Source organism: Huiozyma naganishii, chromosome 8 (genome assembly GCF_000348985.1).
Source record: "Huiozyma naganishii CBS 8797 chromosome 8, complete genome".
In the NCBI taxonomy this organism is placed as follows: Eukaryota; Fungi; Ascomycota; class Saccharomycetes; order Saccharomycetales; family Saccharomycetaceae; genus Huiozyma; species Huiozyma naganishii.
In genome coordinates, this window is record NC_035929.1 from 496,401 (window position 1) to 519,313 (window position 22,913).

Sequence of the window (22,913 nt, forward strand, 5' to 3'; positions counted from 1 at the left end):
CAGTCTCCTCAGTTTTGCAAGAGGAAGGGTCCCACAAGGGAACACTACAGTTAAGAGACACGGGAGATGTCCACGCCAACTTTGAGAGTGCAATTGAGATCTGAACACGCGACTGCGCCAACGAAAGGTTCGCACGCTGCTGCAGGTTACGACATCTACGCGTCGCAGCCAACGACGATCCCCGCGGGGGGGCAAGGTCTCGTGGCCACGGACGTGTCCTTCACAGTCCCATTGGGTACGTACGGCCGGATCGCGCCGCGGTCAGGACTCGCCGTGAAGCACGGGATTCAGACGGGTGCCGGGGTAGTGGACAGGGACTACACCGGGGAGGTCAGAATCGTGCTTTTCAACCACTCCCAGAGGGACTTCACCGTGGAGAGGGGCGACCGTGTCGCACAGCTCATCCTCGAACGCATCGTCGACGACGCAGAGGTCGTCGTCGTGGACTCACTCGAAGAGAGCGCCAGAGGCGCCGGCGGTTTCGGCAGCACGGGGAAGTAAAGAACCCCCTTCCCCCGCACCCATCATACATACACCTACGTAACAGATACAATTGAACCACAAGTAAGCGATGGAACTTGTCATCGTCGTCGTCTTCGTCCTCGACGCACAAAAATCTTCAAAAATTCAACGCTGAGGACCTTTTCACCAACTTGTTCACTGGCTGATGACTCGTCAGGACGTCGAGAAGGAGACACTGCAGCGGAACACTGTTGCTACAGATCTGTCCTGTTACTACGACACTCACGCAGGTGCCGTCACGCACATTGAATGCTAGCTTATAAAACGGTTCGTCCAGCGTCTGCCGGTGTGAGAGTGGTTGCGCGTGCACCGCTGCACACGGCGCGGGTGCTGTTGAACGGTGGTCGAGACCCGCGGTCGCCGCTGTCTATCTTTAGAGACACTTTCAAGAAGGAGTGGGAGAAGTCGCAGGAGTTACAGGAGAATATCAGGACGTTGCAAGATGCGTCTGGGAAGATCGGTGAGACGGAGGCGTACAGGAAGGCGCGGGAGGCCTTCCTACGCGCGCAGAAGGGGTCTACGATCGTCGGGAAGACGCTGAAGAAGACAGGGGAGACCGTGGAAGGTATAGCGTCGAAGGCGTGGGATTCGGAGATCGCGAAGGCTTCGCGGAAGGCCGCGGTGAAGACGGCACAGAAACTGGACGAAGGGTTTGAGCCCGTGCGGCAGACACAGCTGTACAAGGATGTCTCTGAGGTGATCGACGACGGGGATAGTACCAGTTACGGTGGATTTTTTACTCGCGAGGAGAGGCAACGTAGGAGGGAGAAGGCGCTCGCTTCGGGAGAGCGTGTCCGTGCCGTCAAGAGCAACGACGAGGCTGGCACTGCACTGGTGGCGACAGGTGTAGAGTCCAAAGAGTCCCTCGGTAAGAAGATGGAGGATTTCAAGGAGAAGACCGCCGTCGGCAGGTCCCTACACGGGCTGAAACACAGGCTCTGGGACGAGAGCGAGAACCCGCTCATCGTGTTCATGCGCAAAGTCTCCGGTAAAGTGGGCAAGTTCTTCGCAGAGACGGAGTCCGGCCGTGTGTACACGCAATTCAAGCTCATGGACCCGAACTTCAACAGTGTCACTTTCACGAAGCATCTCCGGGAATACGTCGTCCCTGAGATCCTTGAGGCGTACGTGCGTGGCGACGAGAAGGTGCTCAAGAAATGGTTCAGCGAGGCCCCGTACAACGTCTACGCTGCACAGCAGAAGATGTTCAAAGAGAAGGCTTTGTTTGCTGACGGCCGTATCCTCGACATCAGAGGCGTCGAGATTGTCAGTGCAAAACTGCTCCAACCACAAGACCTTCCCGTCCTCGTCGTCGGGTGTAGAGCCCAAGAGATTAACTTGTACAAGAAGGTCAAGACGGGGGAGATAGCAGCGGGCAGCGAGTCCAATATCCTCATGAGCTCGTACGCGATGGTGTTCACAAGAGACCCAGAACAGGTCACAGACGAGGAAACGGAAGGGTGGAAAATCCTCGAATTCGTCCGCGGCGGGTCCAGACAGTTCACCTGAGCCGGTCCCACCGTCATCATCGTCATATAGGGACCCTCACAGACGATTGGATGCCTTGACCCTCTTGTCAATACGTACCAATACCGCATCGCACTAGTCGTACTTAGTGACGCGTTCTCGAAATGTATCAGTGAAAAGTTTTCTGTTCAAAGCGACGAAGCGGCCCGGACCAGAGCGAGGGACAGGGACGTACCTGGTGGATAGACATACACTCGAGAGCATCTGTCCCAAAATACCCGACTGTGTATCCGTCTCCGTCTTTCTCTCCCTCTTTTTGTATCTTTAACGAGTTTCATCCGCAGCATATATAACAAGAACACAATGAACGAAGAGGGCCCCCAGGTGAAGATTAGAGAAGCGAACAGGGATAATGTCGACTTCATACTGTCCAATGTGGAACTGGCCATGGCCAACTCTCTTAGGAGAGTGATGGTGGCCGAAATCCCTACTTTGGCGATCGATTCCGTGCAAGTGGAAACGAACACCACTGTGCTGGCAGATGAGTTTATTGCACACAGACTTGGGTTGATACCTTTGCAGAGCATGGACATCGAGCGGCTGGAGTACTGTCGGGACTGTTTCTGTGAGGACCATTGCGACAAATGTTCTGTTGTGCTGACGCTGCAGGCGGTGGGTGAGAGTGAGTCCACCACGAACGTGTACGCCAAGGATCTGACCATCGTGTCGAACCTCATGGGACGCAACATTGGCCACCCAATTATACAGGACAAAGAGAATAACGGGGTGCTTATTTGCAAGCTGCGGAAGGGCCAAGAGCTGAAGATGACGTGCATTGCGAAAAAGGGGATTGCCAAGGAACACGCCAAATGGGGTCCCACCTCCGCTATAGAGTTTGAGTACGACCCCTGGAACAAGCTGAAACATACAAGCTACTGGTACGAGGTGGATGCTGCTCAGGAGTGGCCCAACTCGGAGAACTGTGAGTACGAGGACCCTCCAGTGGAGGGAGAACCCTTCGATTATAAGTCCAAGGCGGAGACTTTCTACATGAACGTGGAAACGATAGGCTCCATCAGCGTCGACCAAGTAGTAGTCAGAGGGATTGACACTCTACAGAAGAAAGTAGCATCCATACTGTTATCGCTGACCCAAATGGAGCAAGAAAAGACTAACTTTGCTCAGGGGAACGTTCCGGGCATCGAGGGCAACATGATAAATAGCGGCGGTGCAGACACTGGGTTTGCCGGAGGAAATGATCAAGACATGTACGTTCCAAACGCCGGCACAGGAGGCAACATCGGGAGTGGCAGTGGGAGCGGTGTGTACGACGACGCCTGGTAGAGAGGTGGTGCCCGCCAATGCTTGTAATGATATAAGAACAAATAAACTCGAGAAAGGATGGGGAGGAATACTCGGGATGCAAACGAGTGTAAGCAGAGAATCCAAATATTCATACGCCATGTGTGACTGTACAACAACGGACCCTGCCATCTTTCCCTTATTACAGTAGCTAGCTGTCAGGATACACAGTATACACGTCTATAATACAAATAACATGAGGACCAACTCATCATCAAAGTTCATTTGTGGTTTGGTTCCACTGACAACAGTCATCGAACGCGACCAATTTACCACCAAAAATGTCAAGTGAGCTGCCGTAGGTCAGATCGACTCTACCCTCGCTTAATTTTTCTACGAGTTCAAGATCTTGAATGCTCTTAGCGCCGCCTGCGTAGACAATCTTGATCGATTTATCCAAACCGGAAGTCCATTCGTTCAGTTTCGACACCAGGGGTTCATCGATACCGCGGCACAAACCTTCGACGTCTGCCGCATGAATCAGAAACTCGCTCGTGTACACGCTCAGTTTGGCAAACGTTTCCTGCGTCAATTCCAAGTTGGTCAACTTCTGCCACTTATTCATCGCGACAACCCAGGTCCCATGCTGTGTCTTTCTGCAACTTAGGTCCACTACAAGCCGGTCCCTACCACACAGACTGGATATTTTTTGTAAACGGTCTAGCAAGAAATTCCCCTCGGAATCAAACAACCAACTTGTGACGATTACTTTAGATGCAGTTTCCAACCATTCCAAACAGTTGGTATCATTGATTCCACCACCAACTTGCAAAAATAAAGGTGCTGTTTTCAGCGCCTCCCTAGCGGCCGAATCGTTATTGGGACCCAGTTTAATTACGTGTGAACCAGTGACGTTATTAGCTTTGTACAAAGCAGCATAGTAGGAAGACGGTTTGGTAGAGACGAAATTCGTCCTCAATTGAGCATTGGAATCAGTATTTTTGTCAGAAAGCGTACCACCGACGATCTGCTTAACCTCCCCGTCATGCAAATCAATACACCCTATAAATCGCGTCATTTCTACTCTCTGTGGGCTGGGCGTTCTGGAAGTAACTCCAAACGCAACACTGACTCAACTGACTACCGTGTACTGAATAGCCAAGGGCCCAAACTCGAATGACGAATTCCGAATTGAAGCGCAAGAAAGTGACTGTTCTGCATCCGTAAACCACGAAGTTTTTTAGCGAAAACTGTATAAAGAAATGACCGGTGTCACATTATTACCGCATTGGGTAAAAGACTCTGTCCAGAACTCACTTCTAGAAGTTTATTATAGTGAAGTGTTGAATCCAGGTATATTCGTATTACACAGCTGGGATACTACTAGCCAGTGTTGAGCTACAATTGAATAAGAAATATCATAAAACGTACGTATAATAGCAGTGTAATGGTTGGATCGAGATAGTACCCAGGAAAAAGAATCCGAAAGAAACGCAGCCCGAGGCAGGTTTTGCCCGAGATAAACGCATAATTTGAGATGTCCTAAGCTTGAGAGATGATCTCATATAATTGACAGTTGAAACTTCTTATCCTACATTGGGAGGCAATAGTCTGAAGAAAGAGATAAAAAGCCAGACAAAAAGAGCTAAACACGTATCTTTTCCAGGGATACGAGTTTGAACCCTCCCCCGATACAAATGGAAATCCGGGATTCACTACCGATCATATAACCAAATTAATTACTTGATCATTCTACTAACAAAAACACCGGGAAATGTGTATTTCCATTTGCTTACTTTTCGCAGAATATGTCCAAGTCTAAGAACCATACAGCTCATAACCAAACGAAGAAGGCCCACAGAAACGGTATTAAGAAGCCTAAGACCTACAAGTACCCATCTTTGAAGGGTGTTGATCCAAAGTTCAGAAGAAACCACAAGCACGCCTTGCACGGTACCGCCAGAACTTTGGCTGCTGCTCGCGCCGCTAAGAAGTAAGTTGAGGACAAGTGATTTTGTGCTCGCTATCAAAGGTAACTTTTATAAACTTGCAACGCCTACTCTTCATAACATTCTGTACAATTAGAATTAAGTAACTATAATTCAAAAACTGAACCTAAACGTGTAAACCCTTGAGAAGCATAGAGATGATGAGGTGTCTTGCTACGGGGTTCGAAAGCACTCGAGTTTCACACGGTAGCAAGCCTGTTCCTGCTTTCAACATCCTCACACCACCAAGCTTTTTTAAAAAACACGTTTTTCTGGAAATTGCAAAAAAGTATACAACCGTCAGTTCCTTCTGCTCGGTGTAGTTTCTTGTCGTAGGCTGAAAATCCTATGCGGGCCATCCTCCCAAGGAAAGAAAATTTCCGCCTGGCTTCAGAAGGACGGGGGCAGGGACTCCGCCCAGGAATTTTTCAACTTCCACCGACGCTTCCGGGCAGACTCCCAACAACCGCAGGCGATGAGCTCTCAGTAACTGGTAGTACCGTAACCGCTTTGCACACCCTGCCCAAAGGTATTACTACGTATTGTTTTGGTGTTATTAAGCGGTAGATCGTGTGTTAGTTGAGGTGTGACTATTGCTTAACAAACCGAAACAAAACCAAACAACCAATCAACAATGGGTATGTGAATTAATGAGTAGCGTCAAGCTTGGCGTGGTGAACGACGATTCCCCAGTTTTAGAGTTCCCTTGGGCGGACCAGAGCAGGTGTATCCATTGATTCTGACGAGATGTAAACCAATTTGAAATGAACCTTTATACTAACAGAACGATATTGTTTATATCTCTTTTATTACAGGTAGAGTTATTCGTAACCAAAGAAAGGGTGCTGGTTCCATCTTCACCTCTCACACCAGATTGAGACAAGGTGCTGCCAAGTTGAGAACCTTGGACTACGCCGAACGTCATGGTTACATCCGTGGTGTCGTCAAGCAAATTGTCCACGACGCCGGTAGAGGTGCTCCATTGGCCAAGGTTGTCTTCCGTGACCCATACAAGTTCAAGCTACGTGAAGAGATCTTCATCGCTAACGAAGGTGTCCACACTGGTCAATTCATCTACGCTGGTAAGAAGGCTACTTTGAACGTCGGTAACGTCCTACCATTGGGTGAAGTCCCAGAAGGTACCATTATCTCCAACGTCGAAGAGAAGCCAGGTGACAGAGGTGCTCTAGCCAGAGCTTCCGGTAACTACGTTATCGTTATTGGTCACAACCCAGATGACAACAAGACCAGAGTCAGACTTCCTTCCGGTGCCAAGAAGATCATCTCTTCCGACGCCAGAGGTACCATCGGTGTTGTTGCCGGTGGTGGTAGAGTCGACAAGCCATTGTTGAAGGCTGGTCGTGCTTTCCACAAGTACAGACTAAAGAGAAACTCTTGGCCAAAGACCCGTGGTGTTGCCATGAATCCAGTTGACCATCCTCACGGTGGTGGTAACCATCAACATATTGGTAAGGCTTCCACCATTTCTAGAGGTGCTGTCTCCGGTCAAAAGGCTGGTTTGATTGCCGCTAGAAGAACTGGTTTGTTGCGTGGTTCTCAAAAGACCCAAGATTAAGTCACACACTTATCTTAATTTTTGCTTTTACTACTCAGTCATATTATTGTGTATTAACATGGATTTTTTCAACATTATAAAATATATAATTAATCTTTAACGGTTCTCATTCTAAAAACGAAAAATAGAAAACTACACTTAAGAGGTCCTTACGTGAAATTGACAGAATTTATCCCTCAAATATTCTGAGTTTATTGTTTGAACCAGCGAAAAGAACTGTATACTAAGTATTCGTACCCCTCTTAAAATGAGTAGGGTACATTCTCTGAGGCAATACTTTATCACGTGGAACTATGCAATAAAATATCCATATGACGAAGCAACAGTCGTGCCTTCTCTCTCGTATTCGTTCGTGCATCAAATATGTTCCATTTCACCGCGTCGTAGAGACCCATCGAGACCAGTTTTTTACACCGGAGAGCCGTTATTCTGTTAGCTTGTATTTTGCTCGAATCAGTAAGGGTGCCAAAAGACGAGTGAACAAACTCATCACTGTCATCGTCATCATTATTGCTAGAATTATCAGTATCGTAAGTTGCATTGCTATCATCATCCCCGGTGCTGTCATCTGAAGGTTTATTGCGGCGAGACACGTGGTCCGACAAAAACTTGTTCCTTGTTCCGTGATTGCTAGGGTCAAATGAATCGTCATTTTTGAACTCCCTGGTGCTTTCGGCATACCCCTCTAATACATATTGCGTATAATTTGAAACCGTCGAGTTCCACAACAGGTTGTTCAAAACCCATAGACTGGCCAATTTCAGGTCTTCATCGTTACCATACCGGCCAGGGTTTTCCGAGGATTCATTCAAAATATCCCGTAATATACTCAAAATCTCTTCTTGCTCCATAACCAAATCCTTTTTATTTTCATTAACAGCGGCCAAATTGTTGATAATGTACAGTATCGCTTCCAGTATGTTTCTTTGCGGTTTATCAGTGATATCTAGTAGTCTCAACTTTTTAGCCAGAAACTCGAAGAGATAGGTGGAACCTACTGGCGTCGATAAACCAGTTTCTGGATTCCACTTATAGTCGATCTTTTTAAATTTCTCTAGGAGCATATTGACTATTTTTCTCGAGTTACAGGTCAAATTTCTCACTAGTTGAAAGCATTGTTCTTGGACCAGCCAAGATGGATCATTTATGAAATCTAATATTGTATCCAAAGGTATCTTACCCAATAATTCAAGCTTGTCAAAATTTTGAGAATTAAACATTAGATTTCTCAAAACCCACAGAGAGTACTTCTTAATCTCATCAAGATCAAGACTCTCTAAAATAGTTATTCGTTCAAGGTCAATTTGGTTCTCCTTTACAGCAACCAGCTGTTGTTGCAACTGACAATTGAAAACGGGGTCCGTTAACATTTCACCTATTGTTTCAACCAACCCATTTGATAGAACAGAGTCCTGTAGTGATGAGAACTCCATGATCAAATTGCAAACGTTCGCAAGGGCTAAACTCAACACTTTTAGTTCCGATATCAAAAATGCATCCCCCACCTTGTAATGGTGCTTGATAATATCATAATTCACCCTTATAATTTCAGAAGTTATGCCTGGCAGCATACTTCTCTTCATGTCCACACGTAAGATCACGAGACTTCTTGAAAACGACTTCAACAGCAGCAACCAAGCTGTAGTAATCTCAGAATCATACAAAGGGGGATAACACTCCTCTTTGGTAGAATCATCCAAAGAACTATAGTATGACGTGAATTCTCTCAGCATGCGAATATGATGCAAAACGCCATTCTCAGACTTTGCGACTAAATTCTCGTCCTTAAGAAGCATAACCCTGAAGGTCTCGTTGTACGCTGTTACTGCAGCAAATAGCCTTATCAGCTTGATGATGGTTTTTGTCGTGTTGTAGTTGGGCTTCTTTATTGAAAGTGTTTTTGAGAATAAATTGAGGAAACCTTTAATTAACTTGTTTTCACAAATGAAATGAAGGATAGGGTTATCAACTGGACAAGAATTATTGAATAGTTCAAGCAACTCCACCAGTTTATCAAAGGGATCGAACCAAAGGGGTAAGGATTCGACATTGAACGATTCCATGAGATACGTTAGGTAGTTGGAAAGGCATTCGTTTTTATACGTTTCGTCGTTGATCTGATGTAGGAAGGGGTGCAAAACAAACTCCAGGGATGCTAGCCTTAAGTCTAAGTTTGTTGTCTTTAGTAAACTTGACACAAATATTCTAAAATGCTGAGTTGACCATAAATTCGTCGTTTCTTTTGAAGTATGTGCAATTTTGGAATATAAAACAAGAGCTGTCGTCAAAATTTTCCTATCTAGTTTGCTTGTTATCTCGACGGGATCTGGTATTAATGAAAAATCGCTTAACCAATCTTGTGAAAAAAGCTCCTTCTCGCAGTCAGAGCTCGTATAATTTTCTTGGGGTATTTTCTTTTTTACAACATGTTTAAATTGCATATTCCCAATGTAGTTATTTGCTATCACTAACATCATCTTTCCTAGTTTATCAACAAAGCCAGAATTCATGGCGTTTTCGTCAATCGATAGCAGAAAAAACTCGAGCGATGCATGTAAACTAGCTTTTTCGAAGAAGGACATTTCCTTTTTGACATTGTTCTCAGTAGGCTCAATGTAATATAACTGAATCAGGTTTTCGGAAAACGTTTGCAGGTTCGCTCCATGAGCATACTTAACACCGGAACAAAATCTTGTGCAAAGAGCTATCAGCTTGATAAATTTATAGTTAGTCTCAGAGTCGTTTTTCTCGATATCTTCATGCAACTTTACGTTATCATAAACCTGCCTTACCATATTGTAATAAAGAAATCCTAGCTCCTTCCTCAATTTGTCCCCCAAGTTCAACAGAGAGTACAGGGCGTCTAGTTTATCATGTTGCTCAGTAACTAAATCAGTTAGAGAGATATTGACCAAATCAGCTATTACCTTCGAGTCATTCTCCACAAAAAATCGTGCTTTGCTTATTTGATCCCCAACAAATGCTCGATTGCCAGGAAGATTTGCTGCACCTTCTAACGCACCGTGCATTCTTATAAGAGAGGTTTGAAGATATGTTTGAAAAAGATGTTATAATCACGACAGTAACTTAATCAATGGTGGAGGTCCCGGTACCAGTTGTTGCAACCAGAGGGCGAGATTTACAACCGATGGTTGCTGCGCTCTTCTCCGAATTCCCTTTAAATGAGTCTTTAAATTTCAAAAATTAATTAAGTTCAAGAGTTATTACCCGGATTTTATGGCTTCTGGGTCTATTACGAGTATGGATAGCACGCTGCTAGTTCATGATTCGTTCGCTCAAGTCTAAGACGCTATCTTAGTATCCACAATTGGTCCAGGTTTGAAAGATGACTTCCTTCAGTCCAAGTTGCTACCAAAAGAACGGCAAAGTTACACTCTTTTGTTGATGTTACAGCACTTACCATAACATCAACATTAAAATGTGTAAGCAAAAAATAAAAAGTGAATAACTGAACCAGAAAAGTGAAGAAAGATATGTCGAAGAAAAAATACACCATCACTCAACAATGTCTACAGTCAATGCTGATTTTCTAGCTACCGTGCAAGAAAACGCCAATGTTATCGCCTTAACTACTGTTGTGGCCATTTTTGTATCTGCCTTTCTATGGGCATCTTGTAAAGGATCTAATGGCAGCAAGAAATCAGCCGGAGGCAAAAAACCTGCTCAAAGCAAAAAACCAGCTGAAATGACACTGGAAGCTCAGATTGAAAACGTGCGCTTGAGATATGTCAATGAGTTTCAAACGAGAATTGCGAGCTTAAAAAAACATTTTGATGGACGCGATGAGAAGAATGTTTATGAACGTAATTATTGTAATGAAATGCTGCTGAAATTGATGATCCAGTTGGACGGTATTGACCTAGTTGATGTAGAACAACCAAGAAAGGGAGAACTAAAATTGAAGAGAAAAGAGGTCATCAGGTTGATCCAAGGCGAATTGAAAGTGCTTGATGAATTGAGTTGAATTGTTCACTACCTTCGCACGTATGTATCGACCCGCTTTAATTACACAATATATCAGCATTAAAACTACGTGAACCTCAACTGACCTTAGTTCCTGGTGTTTCAGATTTTTTGACTGTTGTCGGTGATTGTACAGCGTTGTCAGAGGTTGCCAGTAGAGAAATTCGAAAAATATCGTGTATTTACCCTTTTAGGCAATTACATGTTCTGAAACACATAAAATCCGCCAATAATTCAATTTTTGTTTGGTTAGCTTGGTTTAGGAGAGGCTGTAGAGTTCCATATGCGGTTCAAAACTGTGAAACTTTACTTGCAGAACTGGTCCAGGAACTTATTTAAGGAACTCTTTCAATTGACTGCCCGTTATGAAATAATTCAAAGATCTACTCCCCCCCATTACAACGACCGATACAGGCAAAATGCTCCTTCTTTATGTGCAGGTTCTGTTAGCGGCAATCTCACCATTTCTCTCAATATTGGTGGAATGTAGTCCTTTAGCATTACCGTCAACCCACCAAAAGTTTTCTACACAGCTAGCGAAACGCAACCACTTGAAGTTTGATTTACAGTTTGAGGATGAATCTTTCTATGCAACTACTTTAAAAATTGGAGACCCTCCCCAGGAAATCACAGTCATTTTTGATTCGGGCTCTGCTGATACGTGGGTTATGAGCAGATACAATCCATTCTGTTTGTCCTCCAGTAATATCACCGCCAATGGATTAAAAACACTATATGATGGAAAAGCGATAATACCTAAAGTAGATTGCAGCCAAATAAAAACCTACAATGCCAACAGATCGACCTCTTTCCAAGAATTGAATAATGGGAGATTCTACATAATTTATGGAGATAAAACATTTGCAGATGGTATATGGGGTACCGAAACTTTCGAATTTGGAGGTGTAAAGATTCCAAATGTACAGTTTGGTTTGGCAGACTATGCAACAACCCCAATTGGTGGTGTGCTGGGGATTGGCTTCCAGAGAAGAGAATCTGTGAAGGGATACACCAACGCTCCTGAAGTATTCTACCCGAATTTCCCGCAGGTCTTGAAAAACGAAGGAATTATCGATACTGTTGCTTATTCCTTATCTCTTGGTCAATCTAGCCATATCATGTTTGGCGCTATTGACCGGAATAGTTATATAGGCGATATGGTAACTTTTCCCATGATTAATATGTTTCCGAATGCAGTCAGCAAGCCAGCCACTCTATCTATTACTATCCAAGGACTAGGTGCCCAAAACAAACAAGAATGCAAGTTTCAAACTTTCTCTACCACGAAATATCCAGCCTTGCTCGACTCTGGATCAACTTTAATAAGTGCACCAGTTGAAATTGCAGATAAAATGGCAGCCTTTATTGGAGCACAATGGAGCGAGAGTGATGGGATTTACACTTTGGAGTGCCCTAATGACACTACTAATATCGATTATATTTTTGATTTTGGTGACATGAAATTCACTCTTCCCCTTTCAAATTTGATTTTACCGTCCCAGGGTGGGAGCAATGTATGCGGATTTGGTCTACAGAGAAGCGATAATGAGATTGTTTTGGGTGATGTATTTCTATGCTCTACTCTAGTTGTTTTTGATCTTGATCATTATCAGATTTCGCTGGCTAAAAGCAATCAGAAGTCTAGTGCAGAGGATATCGTTAATATTCCGAGCGACGGAAAAATACCAGGTGCCATTATTGCAAAAGCCGAGGCATGGACTACATATGAGCCAATAACAGCTACAACGGACATGTTTGAGACTGAACGTTCCCATTGTGGCATCCGTTCAGCAACTTCATCGGTCGTCAACAGTGCTAAAAGTTCATTTACTAATGTGAAATCAGCAACATGGGAAGTAGCGTCAAACACCACGATAAAAAGCAGTGTAGAATCTAGTAGCAAGTTATTTTTGTCAAAAGGGTTTAGTTCAATGAGTAACTCCAAAAAAACTGGAATTTCAACCCATCCACAACATGTCAAGAGCTTAAGAGCATCAAGTTCTATTATTTCAACCAATACAAGTCCGGTTGAAATGTCTAAGATCACAATAACAACTACCATACGAGAAACGTCTGTGATAACTAGAACTGTTTGCGGAACTCAGCCTTGACAATCACGAGCGTTATTTTGAGACTCAATGTTCGAAAACTTCACAATGAACAATGCCTTAGAATGATGATATTATACAATGTTATATATGTTTTGCGAAAGACGCTTTTCCTCTTTACCTGATTTTTGTTCTTTTTATAAATTAGTAAGGGACTTCAAATATCAAGGAAACACCTTCATCCCCAGCAGTTATCAATCTTCTTAAGCCGTTGGGTTCCGTTGGCTTGACGAGGACGAAATCTAAGACACCCATGCTGTGCCCTGTACAGACAAATTTTTCGGCACCAGTTTTAGAATCAAACTGATAAACTTTACCATTGATACAAGACGCAAAAATATCATTCCCGTCAAAGATTAGTTTTGTAACGGAATCCTCCAACTGAAATTTACGTCTAACTCTCCACGTATTGGTGTCATATAGTAGAATTTCACCGCTAACGAGACCAACTGCCATCAAGGGGAAGAGTTCTGCCCACGATATGGATTCTATGGAGGCATCCAGTTCTTCTTGATCAGCACCTAATTGAATCACTGTCTCTAAATGTAGAACTGCACCGTTATTATTGGAATTTATCAGTGCCAAAACACCATTATTAGATCCAACAGCGACGACACCAGAATTACCGTTGGTCAGATTTGGGGGCGCAACGGATAAAGAAATCCAGGGAGCGCTCAAACCTTTAATTTCAGCTTGAGTAACTTTGAACAGCTGCTGTCCAGTATAGCCATTCCAACCAATAATACTACTGTCCAAGGAACATGTCACCAGTTCCAGTTTATTTTCGCCTTGTTCAATATTGATGAATTCACCCATTGTACAATCTTGTTGATGATTGAATCCACTCATTAGTTGTTCAAGAGAACCGTCACTTTCGTTAATTTGATAACACCAAACGGAACCGTCGATCGCTCCAAAGGCGAAAACACCTTTTATGGTTGGATGCGTTTTCAACCACACGACCTCTTCAACTTCAGTCAATTCTGCAGTTTTAGTCCATTGAGAACCTCCCTTGACACCAACATGAATCAATATTTTACCATTCATATCGGCGGTAACTAAGAATTTCCCATCGCAAGTGAATGAACTTATGATGACAGATTCGGTGTGTTCAGTAATAGAACCTGCAAATTTAGGGGGTTGGGAGTGAGATGTCCATAGATTAGCTACATTGTCACCACCTCCAGACACAACTAATGGCAAGGTAGGATGATGGGCAACAGTAAAGACAGAGTCTGTGTGCTTATCAAAGTACGTTTTGGAATTGTTTGACATGTCAATTTCAATAGTTTCATCCTCACCCATTGGAACATCCGCGCCATCATTCATTTCATCATCCTCATCGTCAAAATCGGCAGGCGCGTCCTCATTAATAGGGATAACCTCTTCCACTTCATTGTTATTGATAAACTCCTCTTGAGGTTCAGGGTTTTCGTCTGGAGTATTACTAATCTCTTGGTTGTTCATTCTCGATCTTTTTGGATAATTCAAGCTGTTACACAAACAGTTGAGTTATTAAAAAGTTGTTGAGTTGCAATCCCTAATTGTAACTTGCTGGATGTAAAGCACTTCACTTAAATAGTGGCAAAAAGGGAGATTATATATCTAGAACAGCGTAGTAAGGCCTTAGGTAATAACAGTAAGCTCATCGCCAATTTTTCGTTCTAAAAAAATTTTCATAAATTTGTAAATGCGGGTAACTAAAGTGGCAAAATTGGATAGTTATGACTAAGCCAGGGAGAAATGACGTTGAAGTTGCCTCCTTTGTCGTATAGCGGCGATAACGTTGGAAGGAACTCTGAAGGCAATGGTGTTCTTAGAGCTAGAAGTTCGTATTCATGCTCAACGGCCGGTATATTTCTCCGTACTTGTACAAAAAGCTAGGTGGATTATAGCCCGATCGCTGTGCAAGTTGCCCTGATGTAGTACCTTGCATTGCTGTGCCTAAGTATGACATTATATCGGGAATGTGAATTCCGTGTATAAGGACTTAATGTTCTGATATTGAGTTAGGAAATGACAAATAACAAAATGTGTCGCGTGGCGGTTTTTTAATTATGTCTTTGAAGCAAAAACAACAGTAAACTATCTTGATGCACGTCATCCTCGAAGGATTTGTATTAAAAAAACTCTAGTTGTAGAAACCACACCCTTTTTAGCAGGCAAATAGTTGAGGATAGGCAACACTTTATGAGCCTCTCAAACTAATCTGCTTGTTTCATATCTCTTTCTTACATATGGTACAGCATGAATTTTTCTATAGGTACATAATAAAAGTCTTTCTGAATAATAGTTTGTCAATAAACAACATCCACTCCAAAAAGAATCACTTGCTTGAGGAGACCAAAAAAGACCCTCAAGACCCTCTTTAAGAAAAGCCCAAAATTTGAAACTATGTAACGTCATGTTGTTGTCTTAGTGCAATCTTTTACTCTTTTTTTTCTTTCGGGAGAACAACGATTGACAAGTTTTCCCGTTTAGGAAATGCCGTTTCACCGGACTACACCCTATAGGCAGGTATGTGCGGGTGTTTTAGAGATGCTGGTCTGTTAAGTAATGTGTCGATGGTAGCGGGAGGAGACCTTTTCCCTCTGGTGCGATGATTTCCAACTGTAATTCATGGAGATCAAAAGGATTTGGGTTTTCAAAGGTTTTGAGAGCGGGGTATCAGTAGTTATGCATATAACGGCTGGTCCGTAACCTAGCGTTTGTTTGACTTGGCTCTAATTCCGAACTTGTAAATCAAAGAGAATAAAATAGTAGCGGGGTCGGAACCTTCCTAGTATTCTGTAGATACTTGAACTAGAGCAGAGATTACCGTCGTTCTTTTGAGTGTTTGAGAACCGTTGGACGACAACAATGGACGTTATCATGTTCTAGCCTTTTTTGTTTGTTCTTTTGTGTCACAAAAAGAAATATAATAAAAAAAACCGGTAAAAATCAAAAGACCCTCGTATTGTTTGATGCAGACTATGCATAACGATTTTGGTAAATCCAGTAGTCGCCAGGGACCCTGGATCCAGAATTTGGTTTAGGGGCGGGTGGTTCTTTTGTTAATATTCCTACACAAAAATGGGAAAAGGTACCGTACACTTCTGGTAAAATAATTTATATTTATTGGTACTCCATTCCAACTCTTCCTCCTTTCAGTTTTTGTATCACTTTTATAACGTTCTAACCGTTCTTTCTTTCTCTTTAGAACCTTTTCCCCTTCATTTTACTAGTATCAAAAGACCTTATCATAGCTAATCATAGGCGAGTCGCCAGTCAACACACACAAAAAAGTTATTAGCCAAAAGAAAGATCTTCGTTAGTATCATTTTCAGTCGCTTTATCAAAGAACACAAAAAGAAGAAGCACTTCTTTATCACTCGCTACTCAACAAAAAAGAACCATGTCGCTAAGAACACCTCCTCACTTAGATAGTCAATCTCCAAGCACAGGCAGAAAAAGTCGTGCTTTGTCTCTTGATCAGTTGGTGAACAAGGACAATACACCAGGATACACGCCAAATCCAAGCCTGGTTCCAATTAGTGAGGAAGCTAGGAATTATCCAGGTGAAGTAACCTTACCTAGTATCAGGGAATTATTTGGGAAGTATTTGGACAATGATGCCCCCATCCGTCCTCTAACTGTTCGGTAAACGCCAACATATTATTATTGTCCATATAATCCATTTAGTGATGGTTCTGCCACTGAAAGACACAGTGTTCCACAACTTCAATTGCCAACTGAGGCAAACTGGAATCACAAAAATTTTTGCTCTTTCCAACTTTCGGTCGGTTCATTAAAGCCAGTTGAAACGTTGTCACCTTCTTCAAAAAGGGAAAAAGTGACCAAAAGCCGCAAAACCTACCGCAACCCACATCCAATGGACGGGAGACCATGTACCCACTGTAATTCATTGTAGAAGATCCCGGAGTGGCGTTCGGGTCCCTACGGACGCAAGCACAAAATTTGCAATGCCTGTGGTTTATTTTACCTTAAGTTGAAGGCAAATTTTGGTGAGAGAGCCGCCAATTTATTGATGCACTATCGTAAAACCCATGAGGTCAAAAACAGAAAAGTCCCATCTGTAATTGATATCCCTCATGAGTTTATTGTGCAGTTGACTTTGGCTGTGGAGAATGTTGAAAAAAATGGCTTGTCAATAGCATCAGGTGAGTTTCGAACAGCAATAAACGTAAGAAATGGAAGTTTCTGTGGTCTGCGGTGTGTTGCATAATTTTTGTTTCTGAAAAGTGCCGTTTTCAATTACGTTTAACCATTCAAGGGTTGTCGTACGTTGCTCTGTCTTCCCAACAACTGACATGGAACCAAATTTAACAGTTCCTTCCCTACTATATTGGTAAACCATTAACAACCTTAGTACCCCACCTTTTCTGACTTGTAAGCGATGGGGTTTTGCACCCCCTCGATTCTTCTCTCACACCCTCTAACACTCTCCCAGCGCCATTCTTCCTGTCACTCTGTTGCTGTCCAACTACGCAATAGTCGGTCTCTTATCCGGGCACGTGAGCGGTGAGACCTGGTGCGGAATTGAAATATTGCAATTCCTCCGGAGAAAAAACTGTATATCACGGGACTGCGGAATTGAAAATTGTCAGATGCGGAATTGTGCGGAATGTACACGCACACTCTGGGCGATGAAAGTGCCAGTAATGAACTACTTCTGAGAAGTACCGTTAACTCATTCAATTTTGACCTGTCTATTAAAGAATTTCAAGATATAGGGCTAAAGAATCTTTTGGACCGCAATTGTAAGTAATCTGTTCATTTCTAGAAAGTAAAAACTAGTGATAGCCATAAATACGATTAACAATACTGCTGTAAGGAAACATAAATGTATATCCTCCTTTGGAAAGATTCTTGGCGATAATGACATCAAGACTACTTTGTTGGCCAATAAGTATTTCTAATGTGACTATGTCGGGATAATCGTGTCGCTTGTTTGCAATTCCCGTAGGCTTTCGGCCGCACTTGAAATGCAAGCTCTGCTCAACACGCACATAGATAAAAGTGCTGTGTTTGCTTCCACTTCTAAAGAAAGCAAAACATACGTGCATTAAAATACTGGCTTGTTGCGGATTTGAATTCCGCACCAGGTCTAGAGGCGTTTGTCATCGCCGTGAAAACAAAATAAAAGAACATTTGGAGAACAGGGTTATTAGCCGCCGAGTATCAGAAGTTTACAGACGGTGGGCGATGGATATTGCAGGGCTCTGGATCCAACAGATTGAATGCTTGATACTACGAATTCTATGAATAAGGATAACCTTGATATCAGAGTTGTGGTGAGGTGCAGAGGTATCGAAATGATAGAATTTAAAAACTGTGGGCATAAGTAAACCATGAGGGTGAGGGGTTCTTTTAGCAGACGGTGCGTGCCCGACGCCGCAAGCTTCTCCCGAATATGAAGTATTGTTGGAATTGCCCAGATGAATACAGAAATGCGGTAAGAAGTAAAATTAGAGATGCTACAATTGAGGTAGTGGTCTCGCCAGCTGTCATTCACGCGTTTTTACCCAGATTCGGTAGTAACGCGTAAAATGAAAGCTAACACAAGCCAAAAGATTTCCTCTTTGGTTAGGAATAGCCGAATAGGAAAAGTTTTGCATCGTGGACGAAGTGGTTTATTCATCTCAGAATTAACCATATAAAAGCACACGATATAGCTCGTTTCTCTTGAAGAATTTTAGCAAGATTAATATTTAATTTTGTATTTTATTTAGAGGTTTCTTTCTCACTACGGTCAGGGCAAGAATTCCTATAATACAGGTTAAACAACTACATCCTGAGATGTCTTGGTCCAGAGGAACAACCAACAACAAGCTAAGATCCTTCGAGAGCTTCGATCAAGTATATACGGGAAATACATATATTGCGGCGAGAACATTTCACTAGGAAATTAGCCTGATCCGGCAATAAAACCTTTTTAACCTGAACCAATAAAGACCAGCGTAATTCAGGACGTACGCAAGGTCCACAATTAAAAGGAAGGCTAAATTTTTGTTAAAATTTAGAATATCAATGCTAAATTCTTATATATAGAATGTATATAAAGAGAGCAGACTAACTAGTTCGTGTACCGTAAGACTAGTACCTTACACAACACTGCGCTCTAGTCTTAATACTAAATATATTGGGTACTACTTAACTGAATTTACTAGTGTAGTTGCTAGAAGCTAAGAATGACGATGCACTACGCATGTTTGAGGTGTGGCAGGGTCTTCCAGCAGACGGTCACTCCCGAGCGCCGGAAGCTCCTCCCCAGTATACGCATTATATAGGAAAGTTACATAAACTGTCGATGAATTGTTTTCACCTTTTATATGACGATAAGCAATGTAACATTGTACGAAGTTGGATTTCCAATATCCAACAGTAGTCCTATGTGTCGAAGTACAATCGCGTATAGTTAACTCGCTGGTGGATCTAGTTACTCCATAATTAAGGGTTAACATATTTATGTGAAGGAACCATAATACAAAGAAGTATTTCCGTACATCTCTGTTTAGGTAAGCACAAGTAAAATATTTTTTACTTGTTCTGCCGTCTTCTACGACACACTAAACGCCAAGTAACTTGCTCAGGTAATAATATACAGCCTCATACACCACAGCCTACAAAATTTGTAACATGGAACTCTCACAGTTCTCAGTCACGAGACATACAGCTCTCGGTAACGACATACAACTCTCTCTCCTACGAGACACAAACAATAAGTCCGCTTCCACAAGGCAACACATCGCAACATACAACAAACAATACAAAAGCATCACACCCTGCTTTAGTCACCAGACTACACCCCACTTTAAGTAAGCAGGCTACGTATCTATAACGAACGGACAGACCCAAGCTTATGCGACCTGATCCAGCTTCAATATATTCCTTATATAGAGAGAAAAACAATGGATCACTGTTAAACTCTTATATACCTTAGAGCTTACTCAAAACATTAATTATGATTAGCGCTATCTTATAAAAATTTTGTGAAAACACACGGGTGTGTGGTCTAGTGGTATGATTCTCGCTTTGGGCGATTCTTAGGTACACCTGAGAAAAATCACTTAAACATGTGAGAGGTCCTGGGTTCAATTCCCAGTATGCCCCGTAATTTTTATTGCTTTGCGGTTCTTTTTTTAAAGGTTAGAAACACAACTGCAACTGACGATAAATAAAATACACACCACTTGGCAATCCACCAGTAAGCTATGTTACGACGTTGATTGAGAAAAGGTTTAAAGGGATGTGAAGTCCAATTCTTTTAAAAACAATTGCTTTATTACACGCTATGGAGAAAATAACACAACGGTCAAGTGAATAAAAACAGTAATCTAATTTACCATCCTTACATAATTTTAACTTGGAATGCCCAGGTTAGATAATGATCTTTTAACAAAACCTTGCAAATATTGCGAATGCCAAAGTCCGATGATAAAGTCCCTGCCGTTACAAATTAAATAATATTACAAACCCTGTGTTAATATACTAATTATTTCATCTCTTTATCAAAGCTTTGCTCAATTCACTCAACAACAGCTGCGAATTGATCGGTTTTTCGTAGAAGAACTGTCTCCTTTTCAACTCATCCTTCAGAATATTTAACTTCTTCACAGTTGTGCTTAATAACATCTTTGAATGAGAGTCGAATAAGTGCGCATGGACCGACAGTCTATCCAGACAGTTTTCGACATCTCTTTTCAAATCATCGAGTATACTGGTATCTACCTCAACCTGAACACCTTCTTCTTCACAACGTTTTCTTTCATTCTCACTTCTAATTGAAAACTCCTCCCATTCTTTGGCAGGTTCCTGCTCATCCAACAGAATTTTCCACTCTTCAAGCTCTGCTTGAAGCTTGTCTACCTTTTCGACCAAAACTTTTAGGTTTTTCTCGTTTTCGACATTTTTCGGATTAAGGAGCAAGGTTTTTATCTCAAGATTCCTACGCCTAGGTCGTATCTTCTGCCTCTCCACTTTCCTCTTTTTCAAAAACTTTCTCTCTCTAAATCCATCAAATGTGTACGTTGTATCGTTGTCTCCAGGTTGGTCAGTTGGATCATCGTCAAACAACTCCTGAATTTCAGTGTCCTCTTTATCCTCAGTGCTACCTGGGATCTCGTTTTGCGGGACCTCTCTTTCTGGAACTTCCCATGCTATATCATCTGCACCCTTTTGCAGGTCAGTGACAAACTCGCCAATAATTTCACTTGTGATCTTCTTGGCGTCTAAATATGCTGCACCAGCACGTGTGCGGTCTGATTGCTGCGAGATTTTGTCGTACGATCTCTTAGCACACCATGTAAATAACTGTTTCAAACGGTCCTCAACACTAGCGTACGCCAAATGTCTGTAAAATTGTTCTACTGGGACATCATCGTGCGGTAGGATTATACTGTCCTCTCTCTGGGAAGCAATTGACAACCGTCTACCACGCTGTTCAGACATGGATTTTCTGTCGGGCCTGTTCCTTAGATAGTTATAACTGTTTGCAGAGCTCGGCGGGTACATGTTCAAAAATGGTACACTCAGAGGTAGCGGTTGCGACTGATAATTTTGAGGGATTGGGTATGGAGGCCCCATTGATGATGGATTGGGAGGCATAATTGGTTGGCTAAAGTACTGTGGGTTCATCGGGGACGTTGGTATATGACCGTAGTACGGCTGGTTGGCAGCAGGGTGTTGTAGATACAAGTTATGTGATGGCTGTGACAGCGTGCGACGATTCTCTTGGGCACTGTTTGTCAGTTTTTCAGGTTGTGAGTACGCGCCCAGCGGTGAGCCCAATTGTCCCGTTTTCACCGAGGAGTCAAAGTTCTCCATCCTCTTCGGAGAGACCACATTATGCAGATCATCTAACTTCTCCCCTAATGAGGGTACACCATTTATTCTTTTATTCTTATGCCTACGGAACTTGAAGTCCTCATCGCTCTCCACACCAGATAGACTGTTTTTGCCCTCTTTGTTCTTCACCGGTTCATCGATTGGGATAGTCTCCAATTTCAGAGAGTAATGCGACCTCCTCGATTGCACGCTACTACTTCGTGATCTCTCCTTCATAGCGACCGTGAATCCCACGCTAGTATACACTTCTGTAAGTCCACTCCATAACGATGTCGAATTCTAGTTACTCACTACAAACAATTCCTTTTTGTTTACCTTTCGATATTCAAAACGAAGAGGACATTTACCCGGTCGTTACACCGATGGTCCCCATAATGAGGATCCAGCATCGGGAGTTGGGTGGGTGACTCGCAACTGGTACCACGTTTCTCCTAAATTGCTCCATCCAACTCTTCATGCAATTAAGTAGCAACTACAAGAAGAACCAGGTAGTTTTACCTTTTTTCTTTTCTTGCAATTTCCATCGAAGAAATGTGCTATGCAGACGATGACAGTTTGGAGCAACCTGTTTCTTCAGGACCTCATTCTTTCACTGATTCAAACTGCTGTCTGTCTTTTGGATGCCCAACTTTTCAAACCTACCACTTTGAAACATCTGTTAGTAATGGCTTGTTTCACATGCCACGCACACACTTAGGTGGTTCCGGTCCATTAACCATTAAAGATCGGAGTTCATCCCTAAGCAGTCCTATTATACCTCATCTCAAACACAACTCAGTACACGGACTCCAGGACAGTCCTGCAAAGTGGTTGGGGTTCCTGCTTGCAAAGACTCTCTCGAGAGAAATATCAGTTACCCTTTTGGGAAGTATATGCAGGTGCCAAACTGAAGATCGTATAGTCTTCCCTGTCAATGTGAGGTCGTCGCGGGAGTAGCATAATAGAAAGACTACCTTCAAAGAGGCACTTTTAGTTACCTTGACTGATCGAGAAAATGATCAATACCAGGGTTTCAGTGCCTCGACATAACAATACACATAGCCCACCTTGGTCTTTGTGACTGTCAGAACTGGAATTTGAAAAGCAGATCATTTGAACAATGTAGTTTTTGACGATGCC

At 42.8% G+C, this 22,913-nt stretch overlaps 12 protein-coding genes and 1 non-coding gene across 13 annotated transcripts; 9 read left to right on the plus strand and 4 right to left on the minus strand.

The window, feature by feature from the left end:
* Positions 1-66: 66 nt before the first annotated feature.
* DUT1 (bifunctional dITP/dUTP diphosphatase) lies at positions 67-501 on the plus strand (the record flags this gene model as incomplete). Its single annotated transcript, XM_022609542.1, has 1 exon — positions 67-501. One exon carries the CDS (start codon positions 67-69, stop codon positions 499-501), a length of 435 nt encoding a protein of 144 aa, XP_022465928.1.
* A 270-nt stretch (positions 502-771) lies between these two features.
* On the plus strand, positions 772-2,031 carry TIM44 (protein translocase subunit TIM44; the record flags this gene model as incomplete). The annotated part of the gene is made up of 1 exon (XM_022609543.1): positions 772-2,031. One exon carries the CDS (start codon positions 772-774, stop codon positions 2,029-2,031), a length of 1,260 nt encoding a protein of 419 aa, XP_022465929.1.
* Positions 2,032-2,352: 321 nt separating this feature from the next.
* On the plus strand, positions 2,353-3,333 carry RPB3 (DNA-directed RNA polymerase II core subunit RPB3; the record flags this gene model as incomplete). The annotated part of the gene is made up of 1 exon (XM_022609544.1): positions 2,353-3,333. One exon carries the CDS (start codon positions 2,353-2,355, stop codon positions 3,331-3,333), a length of 981 nt encoding a protein of 326 aa, XP_022465930.1.
* Positions 3,334-3,565: 232 nt separating this feature from the next.
* Positions 3,566-4,369, minus strand: HIS6 (1-(5-phosphoribosyl)-5- ((5-phosphoribosylamino)methylideneamino)imidazole-4-carboxamide isomerase HIS6; the record flags this gene model as incomplete). Its single annotated transcript, XM_022609545.1, has 1 exon — positions 3,566-4,369. One exon carries the CDS (start codon positions 4,367-4,369, stop codon positions 3,566-3,568), a length of 804 nt encoding a protein of 267 aa, XP_022465931.1.
* A 730-nt stretch (positions 4,370-5,099) lies between these two features.
* On the plus strand, positions 5,100-5,288 carry KNAG0H02720 (60S ribosomal protein eL29; the record flags this gene model as incomplete). The annotated part of the gene is made up of 1 exon (XM_022609546.1): positions 5,100-5,288. One exon carries the CDS (start codon positions 5,100-5,102, stop codon positions 5,286-5,288), a length of 189 nt encoding a protein of 62 aa, XP_022465932.1.
* Positions 5,289-5,913: 625 nt separating this feature from the next.
* Positions 5,914-6,855, plus strand: RPL2B (60S ribosomal protein uL2; the record flags this gene model as incomplete). The annotated part of the gene is made up of 2 exons (XM_022609547.1): positions 5,914-5,917; positions 6,095-6,855. The coding sequence occupies 2 exons, from the start codon at positions 5,914-5,916 to the stop codon at positions 6,853-6,855; spliced, it is 765 nt and encodes a 254-aa protein (XP_022465933.1).
* Positions 6,856-7,136: 281 nt separating this feature from the next.
* On the minus strand, positions 7,137-9,884 carry VID28 (glucose-induced degradation complex subunit VID28; the record flags this gene model as incomplete). Its single annotated transcript, XM_022609548.1, has 1 exon — positions 7,137-9,884. The coding sequence occupies one exon, from the start codon at positions 9,882-9,884 to the stop codon at positions 7,137-7,139; it is 2,748 nt and encodes a 915-aa protein (XP_022465934.1).
* Positions 9,885-10,381: 497 nt separating this feature from the next.
* SNL1 (Snl1p) lies at positions 10,382-10,840 on the plus strand (the record flags this gene model as incomplete). Its single annotated transcript, XM_022609549.1, has 1 exon — positions 10,382-10,840. One exon carries the CDS (start codon positions 10,382-10,384, stop codon positions 10,838-10,840), a length of 459 nt encoding a protein of 152 aa, XP_022465935.1.
* A 418-nt stretch (positions 10,841-11,258) lies between these two features.
* BAR1 (aspartyl protease BAR1) lies at positions 11,259-12,950 on the plus strand (the record flags this gene model as incomplete). Its single annotated transcript, XM_022609550.1, has 1 exon — positions 11,259-12,950. The coding sequence occupies one exon, from the start codon at positions 11,259-11,261 to the stop codon at positions 12,948-12,950; it is 1,692 nt and encodes a 563-aa protein (XP_022465936.1).
* A 141-nt stretch (positions 12,951-13,091) lies between these two features.
* On the minus strand, positions 13,092-14,414 carry SQT1 (Sqt1p; the record flags this gene model as incomplete). Its single annotated transcript, XM_022609552.1, has 1 exon — positions 13,092-14,414. The coding sequence occupies one exon, from the start codon at positions 14,412-14,414 to the stop codon at positions 13,092-13,094; it is 1,323 nt and encodes a 440-aa protein (XP_022465937.1).
* A 2,560-nt stretch (positions 14,415-16,974) lies between these two features.
* KNAG0H02780 (uncharacterized protein) lies at positions 16,975-17,172 on the plus strand (the record flags this gene model as incomplete). The annotated part of the gene is made up of 1 exon (XM_022609553.1): positions 16,975-17,172. One exon carries the CDS (start codon positions 16,975-16,977, stop codon positions 17,170-17,172), a length of 198 nt encoding a protein of 65 aa, XP_022465938.1.
* Positions 17,173-19,951: 2,779 nt separating this feature from the next.
* Positions 19,952-20,060, plus strand: KNAG0Htrna4P. The gene is made up of 2 exons: positions 19,952-19,988; positions 20,024-20,060. It is a non-coding gene; the product is annotated as a tRNA-Pro (tRNA).
* A 387-nt stretch (positions 20,061-20,447) lies between these two features.
* On the minus strand, positions 20,448-22,010 carry DSN1 (MIND complex subunit DSN1; the record flags this gene model as incomplete). The annotated part of the gene is made up of 1 exon (XM_022609554.1): positions 20,448-22,010. The coding sequence occupies one exon, from the start codon at positions 22,008-22,010 to the stop codon at positions 20,448-20,450; it is 1,563 nt and encodes a 520-aa protein (XP_022465939.1).
* Positions 22,011-22,913: the final 903 nt, after the last annotated feature.